Here is an 8729-nt window from a genome sequence, read left to right as displayed (position 1 = left end):
TAGCACTAAGCACTAACTCAGAATAATATGTGTTTACTTTTCTTAAATATATTTCTTATATTAGCACCTTCATGGATAATATTGTGATGGAGTTAATTTTGTAGTCTGGTGTTCCATCTGATGCTGTGGTAAATGGACTGGTTCTTATGTAGCACTCTTCTACTCTGAGCACTCAAAGCGCTTTACACAGCTTTCCTCATTCACCCATTCACACAAACACTTTCTTCTATGCTCTTTCTATGTAACATTCACACACATTCATACTCCTGTGGATGCATCAGAGAGCAACTTGGGGTTAGTATCTTGCCCAAAGATGTTTGCATGCAGACTGAAGCAGATGGCAATCGAACCACCAACCTTAAAACCTTGTAAGAAACCTGTTAAACTTGCGACTGTGTCTGTTTCTGAGTCTGTGTTTTGGTATGACAGTGTATCTATAACAAGAATAAAGTTACATTTTATCTTTTGACTTATTTGCCATAAATCAGAATTATTATAGTGTCTACTAAATAATGAAAGCATTGGTGAAATGTCAGTTACTGTTCCCTTTGAGTACTTTCACTGCTGTATTTGGCATTTGAACACTTCAGTGATACATGCATTCAGTGCATGCCCACATGTTTGAGTAAAATCTCTAAAGTCCCAAAAAGAGTTTTGTATTTTCTAATCAGTTTTTATTGTTTTTATTTAGATTTTTTTTTGCATTTAATTCAGTTTATTACAGGTGGTATCCAGAGCAAATTCCCTCTGATCAGTTAAGCTTTTATTAGTTTCAGTGTTAATTTTCAATTATAATTGTATGAGCTAACGGGTAGATTGGACTCGGAAGATCACAGTTCAGTGCATTTATTCACAGTGACTCAATATATTTACAACAAACACAATCCAACAAAGGGGCTAGAGCTCCAGGGGGCCCAGGGAGCAAGGGAATCCACACATCCTATTCACAGGTCAAAATCTCAGTCAGACTCTCAGGGTTAGGATCACCACACCATTGAAGGGAATGGAAGGGAATCCCTAACCCTAACTGTGCCAAGGAAACACATGGTCAGAATCCAAAGACGTCAGAAGCAGAACAAACACACAGCGCTGCAAGAGTGCTGATAGAAATTCCAAGTTGTAGTATCATATTCATCTTTGCACCTGTCTTCTTCCAATCAGATATCCCAGAATGACTGTGAAGAAATACAGGCAGACTGATATTTTAAAGCTCCCACTTTAAAGTAAGAAAGGGGTGGGAGTTGGGGCTGCGCTGCTATTTGGGTGGACAAACAGATCATATCACAACATGACTATTAAAGACACATGTTCAAGTTTCGTAAGCTATCCACTGGAGTTGAGGAAAATTTTTATTGGAAGGGGACTTACTGGAAGGGGGAAAAAGATGACCCCTTCCGTACTTATGTTCTGCAATTTACAGTATAATTTAACTCAGAAAATTTAGGGTTAAATATAACTTTACATTGCAAAGTCTGAATTCTACTTCATGGTACAGACCCCTGTCTGCAAGACAGGAGGAACAAAGAGCAAAGTGCACTTGGCAGAGTATAACAATGTTGTGCAATGCTGCCACCTTGTGGTCCAAGTCGAATGGAAGGTTGATTCAGCTCCAGCTTTAATGAAGCTTACAAACAATCTTCTTATAGCCTCTGACAGCAGGCTCATCTCTGTGCTTGTCCTGCTAGATCTCAATACTGCTGACCATAATAATTTATTACAGCCATTAGGGCATGCTGCAGGTATTAAAGGTACTGTGCTATGTCAAGAGAGGTTGGACAGATAGTGAAGCCCCCCTGGCTTTCCTCTGTCATCACATCTGAGAAGGCGTAAAAGTTCTTAACATCCAGCCTTATCTGTTAAGAATGATACCAAGCACTACTAGCAGATTTTGTGGTATGTTTTTTGCTCATAATAAATCATCTTTATTCTTAATCAACGATATAAATCAAAGTCTAAGTCTTTTGGTATGTTAAATGAGAAATAATTGTGAGTAAAGAGATCAAGTGTTCTAATGTGTGAATTTTGATTAGTGTCTGCAGGAATGTGAAAAGATAAGACATGTGTCACCGACCAATTATTAAACATGGTCCTGAATAAGAGAAATGGTATTAAGCGTATTAATGGTTGAACACAAAAATTTGCTGTGACAAAACAAATTTCCCACGTGTGGGACTAATAAAGGTTATCTTATCTTATCTTATAATTCATATGTGAGTTTGCTGGTGGTTAATTATGCTTAATTGCTTAATACTGATCATTTACACTACTGGTCAAAAGTTTTAGAATACCCAAATTTATCCAGTTATGTATTGCAGTTCAAGTCATTCAAGTCCAATGAATAGCTTGAAATGGTACAAAGGTAAATGGTGAACTGCCAGAGGTTTAAAAAAGATAAGGTTAGGCAAAACTGAATAATAATGTACATTTTGGAATTATACAAAAAGGCCTTTTTCAGTGAGCACAAAATGGGTTAACAATGTAAAGCTGTTCTGCACCAATGGAGGTCGATCAGGTCTTGAAAGCTGGTGCTACTAATTCCTACACATGTTCCAACTTTCCTTCATTACTTACAACCCCCCTCTGTCTGCATAAAAGCAGTGTTGGAACACACTGTGGTGTCGTGAGCAGCTGAGCAGTATTGTACTATAGAAATTAGTGTGTTGGTCCAAAGATGTTGAGAAAAAGGAAATTAACAATAGAAGAGACACAGACCATCATATCACTTAAAAATGTAGGTGTTTCCTATAGAGAAATAGCAAAGAAAGTCAAAGTGTCAGTGAGTCCAGTTTCCTTCAACATCAAAAGACACTTCCAAAGTGACCCAAAGTGCTTTATACACACATTTATTTGCAATCAGGTCTCCTATGAAGTGGTGACAAATTAAAGGGAAAAACAGTCAACAGTTGTGGGTAGTGGTTCAAATTCTTCCAATATGCTCAGCTGAAATTACATCTGTGATTCCAATAGCCATAGCACATGTCCCATATCTTTTCTACACTCCATAAACCACGTGAGGTGCATCATCACCTGGAAAGACACCACTGTCATCTGGAGAACAATGTTTTCGCATAGGATAAAGACTATCACTACAAAATAAAAAGGTCAGTACAAAACAATAGTAATGTTCTAATGTGTCACATGATAAGTGGACCCAAACCATTTCAGCGAAATGACACCATGCTGTAAAAGAGCTACCATCTATCTATCTAATGGGCAAATACTCTTGACGCTTTATTACGTACACCTTGCAGATATCGAGATTCATCAGACCAGGCAATGTTTTCCAAACTTCTATTGTCCGCTTTTTTAAATCCTGTGAATTGTAGCCACGGTTTCTCGTTTCTGGTTAATAGGAGTGGTACGTGTTGTGGTCTTTTGCAGCTGTAGCCCATCTGCTTCAAGGTTGGATGTGTTGTGCATCCAGATATGCTCTTCTGCATACCTTTATTGTAAGTGTTTGAGTTTCTGTTGCTTTCCAATCGAATTAAAACTGGCCATTCTTCTCTGACGTCACAGGTATTTTTGCCTGGAAAACTGCTGCTTACTGGATATTTTTGGTTTTATGGATGACTCTCTGTAAACTCTCTGTCAGTGGTGCCATAGTCCAGAAAGCATTTTCAACAAACAGGCGTTAAAGGAATGTAAAGAAAGTAGTGGCTGACATTTGTGTTAGCAAGCAGTTGAACAGCAGTACCTAGAAAAATGATTGGTGTCTATTCTATTTATACTACTCACAAACTTTTGGTACATTTAGTTTAGACAGAAGATGTAAAAAAAAAAAAAAAAAAAGAACAGCTCAACATGAAATAAGCTTATCGTTCCTCTGTGCAGACAAGCTAAAGAACAGAGTGAACTTCCTAATGAGGAACTGAATGGGCAGATTTTGCAGCCTCTGCGATTACAGAAAAAACTCCACCAGTAGCTTTGCACTTGTCTTTATAACATCCTTTACATTTTATTGACCTTTGGGTCCATTAAAAAACAAAAATAAAAAAATATTTTATTTCTGAAAATTCTGCTTAAACAGGCAGATAGTTGGTTATCATTAGCTGCAATGCCATTCACTTAACAGTAAGAAAAAGGTTAACAGTATTCCTGGATAACAAAAGGACAAGATGAAACAAGCCATTCCTGGATACTACACTGGCTTGTCTGTGCCACTAATGTTAGGATTCTGTTTATGCATTTTAATATGTTGAATCAGGTGTACTTTCCTTTGGAAACTTTTATTACAACTTGAACATCTGAAGGATTTGTCCTTGGTGGTGTGTGCCTTCGGAGACGCACTTTCTTTACGTTTCTTGGAGTCGCTTAAAGGTTGTTCTGTAGAACTGGTTCTCATACCTGAGTTTGCTTTGTGAAGAACAAGTTGTGAACCCTGGATAGAAACCTGTGCTGTTTGTGTACCTGTGTGATTTTTCAGTTGCTGCCTACAGTCAGACTTCTTCTCAGTATGAATTTTTGACGACCTTGCAACAAAAGCTTGTTTGAATTTAACACTAGTTGAACCTGACTTAGATTTATTGCTATCCATCAAATCATTATCACTGTCCTCAGTCTCAGTTTCAGATGAATCAGAAGTCTTCTCATCACTAACTGGAGTTGCATCTAACTTCTGGGCTGGTTGTGAGTTAGCAACGCTATTGCCTATCACTACTTTAAAATAGGACTGCTTTGTATTTATTCTTTTCCAGTCATCATCGCTGTCTTCAGTCTCACTGTCTGAAGAGTCGGAAGTCTTGTCACTAGCTGCGTTGGTCGGTGGTTCTGCTCCTCCACAGCCGTCACCATCACTCTCTACTTGCATATGTTCAGTGGACTGGCAGTCTGAAGACTCTGCGTTGCTGTGAAGCTGAGCCGACCAACCTTCCTCTTCATCAGCCTCCCTCTTTACAGCAATGGATGGCAACTCTGTGACTGAATTCTCTCCCAGTCCTATACGCGTCTCTCCCTGGCTTCTCCTGAGTTTCTCCTGTTCCACTTCAGTTTGTGAGCATTCAGGCTCCTCTTTCAGAGCAGGTCTCCACTGCTGCTCCAGAGACGTAATCTCTTCATTACTCTTCTGCAGCGGCTGAAAGTCTCCACGTAACACTGGAAAGAAATTAAAAGTTTTAGTTTAGTAGATAATACAACACCAATAATAATAATAATAATAATAATAATAATAATAATAATAATATATCACCTCCATATTCGAATCTCATGATTTCATATAAAATGTGAATACATTCTTTTTTATTCAGCTTTGGCTCTGGTGCCATTAAACAGCTTCCACAACCTAAGAAACCTGACTTATAGAACGACACCCGCAGTGATCGATTGGATTAGTCTAATACAGCTGTTAGAAGAGCTGCACCGCATCATACTGCTCATCACTATACCAGTATACATTTTTATGTGATATGATGAGTAGTTACATTCCACAGTGAACACATGGTGGGCGGCATGAGGAAGATGCACAAATCTGTCAACTCAAATATGTGGAGCTATCGCTGTGGGAGCCTTTTCACACCCGTTGTGTTTAATCTGTTTAAATCGAACTCCGGTTCTGGTTCTCTGACTCGGGTGATTTTTCCCTGTGTGAAAACCAACCAACCCACAGGAAAAAGCTACAAGTTTGCAAACTCAGAGTGAACCAACTAAATCGTAAGGTAAAGAAAAGATGTGTGTGACTCCACGACTAAGTTGCTGTAGTATATAGTTAATCGCACTGTTTTACATTTTAATTGATGTCCAAAGCCGTAAGTTGTCTCCTAAATTTAATGCAGCCATCAGCCACCAGATGGAGCACTGTAGTGTAAAAATGTCATAAATCTATTAAACTAGGCCTGATCGTTTGACTAACACTATTAGTGTTGATTCTTTTAAAGGCAAAAGGAAGAGTTTGTGGATACAAGGGTTCAGTCATTCAGGAGGGGCTCAGAGTTGAGCTGCTGACATGTATACATGACAGTGAAAGGATCTAGCGGAGGTGGTTGCATCGTGGTTAAGTTGTTTCGGCTGGTCCACGTACTGCCGGGAGGAAACCCTGGAAACGCCTTGATGTTTCCCCGGATAAGCTGGAGGAGGTAGCTGGTGAGAGCGAGGCCTGAGCTTCCCTGCTTAGGCTGCTGCCCCCACGACATGACTTCAGATAAGTGGAAGAAAATGGCAGAGTAATTTATTGATTTATTTTAGATTTGAACTTTTAGCAAACTGAACCCATCCATCACAGTCGGTCACGATTTATTTATTATTTATTAGTAAAATGTTTTCATATTATATTAAGCTTCAGTTTATTTCAAGATTTTCTTTTCTTTTTTTTTTTATTTAGCTGTGTATTTAACATGTAATGTTCATAATGCACGATGTGAGATGCTCCGCATTTAAGCAGTGTGATTCATTACTGAAGGTTGTGATTGATGGTTTTGCCTTTGTTTAGACATTTTCAGTGTCCATTAAAAGGTTCTGAAATTCAACAGTAACATTTCTTAGTTTCATACTAGTCGGTTCGTCCAATTTTTTTCCTTGTATACTTGACTAAGAAATTCATCGCCAGGACTATCCCCATTAAACCTTTATAATATTAGAAAGAACAACAATCAGAAGGCCTCCTATGAGCAAGCCCTTTGGTGACAGTGGGAAGGAAAAACTCCGGTTTAGCAGGAAGAACGCTTCAGCAGAACCGGGCTCAGGGAGGGGCAGCCATCTGCCACAACTTTTTGGGGGTGAGAGGAGGAAGACAGCACAAAGACACACCGTGGGACAGAGCCACAGCTTAATAATTACTCCAGTTTTACTAAGCTGTTGGTTTAAATCTTTAAATGCAATAATGGTCATACAAACACAAGTGAGGGAAAAGAGTTAAGATGAAATGCTAGTGTGTCGTGGGTAGTCCTTAGCAGTCTAAGCCAACTGCAGCACAACTAAGGAATGATTCAGGGTTATGAGATGATATAGTCTCTATCTTAAGGTGGAGTCATGAACACTGACCTTAACTGAGGCCAGGCACGGATCTAGAAAGGTGGCTGAAGGGTGGATGATCCCTTGCCACCCCTAGTGCCACCCTAGTTTTGCATATCACTTCTTCACACAGGGCCATGTTTAGATTTTTTTTTCCCCTTAATAATAAACACCTTCATTTAGAAACTGCATTTTGTGTTTACTTGTGTCTAACATTTATTTGATGATCTGAAACATTTAAGTGTAACAAATGTACTGGCAGATTTCTTTATTCTATGTATTGATCATGTATTTTAACCATATCACTTTAGTAACAGTAGTATCACATTGTCACTAAGGTTAGCTTCACAAGTGGGCCTTTTGCTCTATCACATCTACACACGGGCATAGTGGGGGCCACTGTAAGTTCATGGGAGACGTTAAACAGATAGTGAGACTCCTGCTTATCAGGGATCTAAATCAATAGGTGACAGCTAAGCAGAAAACAAGGTCATAATTCTCTCTGTGAGGGGGAAGGTTTTAACGATGGGGATGAAGGTATAGCTGCTTTGTAGTGCAGATCAGACAAATGAGCTAATTACTCTTCTCCTGCTGTTACATTATGTTAACAAATTAAACTTACATTTCACAAGGTATGGAGAGTTGACCTCCGGCTCCTCTCGGCTCTCAGTCTTTAAGGGGATATAGCTAAGAGAGAACGTCTCCACTTCTGGCAGTTGCTCTCCCTCCTGGCTACTCCACATGTCTTCCTGTTCCTCTTTGATGAAGCGAGCACCTATGTGCTCATGGTTCAAGCTCGCTATGTGCTCATGGTTCAAGCTCGCTTCCAAAGTTTGTTGTTTCGGTGCTGTGTCTTCTACTGCCAGCGCCTGCTCGGGTTCTGCAAGAAACACAAAGATACAAATACTTGGACAGCAGTTTTCTGCATGTGACCTCCCTATAAAATGCGTGCTCTCGTGTTATGATTAGATCTGACCCAATAACATTTAAGCATCACTTTAAACACAGCAGAAATCTGAAAGCATGCTATCACAGTGCACAGGCCTTGAGCGGCCCCTCATTTCTTTAGATTTCCCTCCCAAGCAGTCAGACTTTCTTGTATTTTTGTTAAAGTGCTCTTGTGAAGATGTCTTTATTCTGATACAACTTACACAACCTCAGCGACGTCTGATACTTGATTTTCTTTCAGCCGTTAAGACTAAACTATAGCAAATGAATTACAATCAAGCAACAGGAAACAGAGACGACACGCTCCACAGACCTGTGTGTGGTGAGGGAGCTCCCGGGGTTTTTACGGATTCCAGCAGCCTGCGCTGTCGCTCCGTTTCCTCCACCAAGCGAGCCACATTGTCCCGGTACTCTGCAAAGGTTTTCTCAAACAGTCCCACTATCTCTTCAGCCACTGCAGTCAGCCGCTGATTCACCAGCACCTTTATTACTTCCACTTCGGACATTTCCGTGCTATAGACGACGGTCTCGTTTGAGACAAAGTTAAAATAAAAAAAAACGAACTAAATGCGTTTCTTCTGCAGAGAAAGACTCACTGAGAAAGACTGAACTCGCAAAGATACACTGATGATGACTTTATGCTGTTTGATAAATCAACTTCCGAGTAAAAAGAGCGGGGCAGCAACGTTTAGTAGGTGCCGGGCGCCATATTGCTACAGCTCTTCTTCTGGTGGATTTCCGGTAGTCTAACGCACCAAAGCCTAGAGCTGCCCTCATCAGTGTTGCCAACTCCTCAGTAAGGAAAATCGCTATTGGTTGTCCTAAAAGTCGCTAGAAGT

General features: G+C 39.9%; 1 protein-coding gene across 1 annotated transcript; it reads right to left on the bottom strand.

Moving 5' to 3' along the window:
• Positions 1 to 2827: 2827 nt before the first annotated feature.
• LOC116331011 (lisH domain-containing protein C1711.05) lies at positions 2828 to 8644 on the bottom strand. The gene is made up of 3 exons (XM_031753524.2): positions 8204 to 8644; positions 7565 to 7822; positions 2828 to 5091 (listed from the first exon to the last, which is right to left on the bottom strand). The coding sequence occupies exons 1-3, from the start codon at positions 8394 to 8396 to the stop codon at positions 4139 to 4141; spliced, it is 1404 nt and encodes a 467-aa protein (XP_031609384.1). The 5' UTR covers positions 8397 to 8644; the 3' UTR covers positions 2828 to 4138.
• Between the last annotated feature and the right edge of the window lie 85 nt (positions 8645 to 8729).

The sequence above is a fragment of the Oreochromis aureus genome, linkage group 7 (genome assembly GCF_013358895.1).
Source record: "Oreochromis aureus strain Israel breed Guangdong linkage group 7, ZZ_aureus, whole genome shotgun sequence".
Taxonomy (NCBI): Eukaryota; Metazoa; Chordata; class Actinopteri; order Cichliformes; family Cichlidae; genus Oreochromis; species Oreochromis aureus.
Note: the sequence above shows the minus strand (reverse complement) of the source record. Positions and strands in the feature narration are given on the sequence as shown.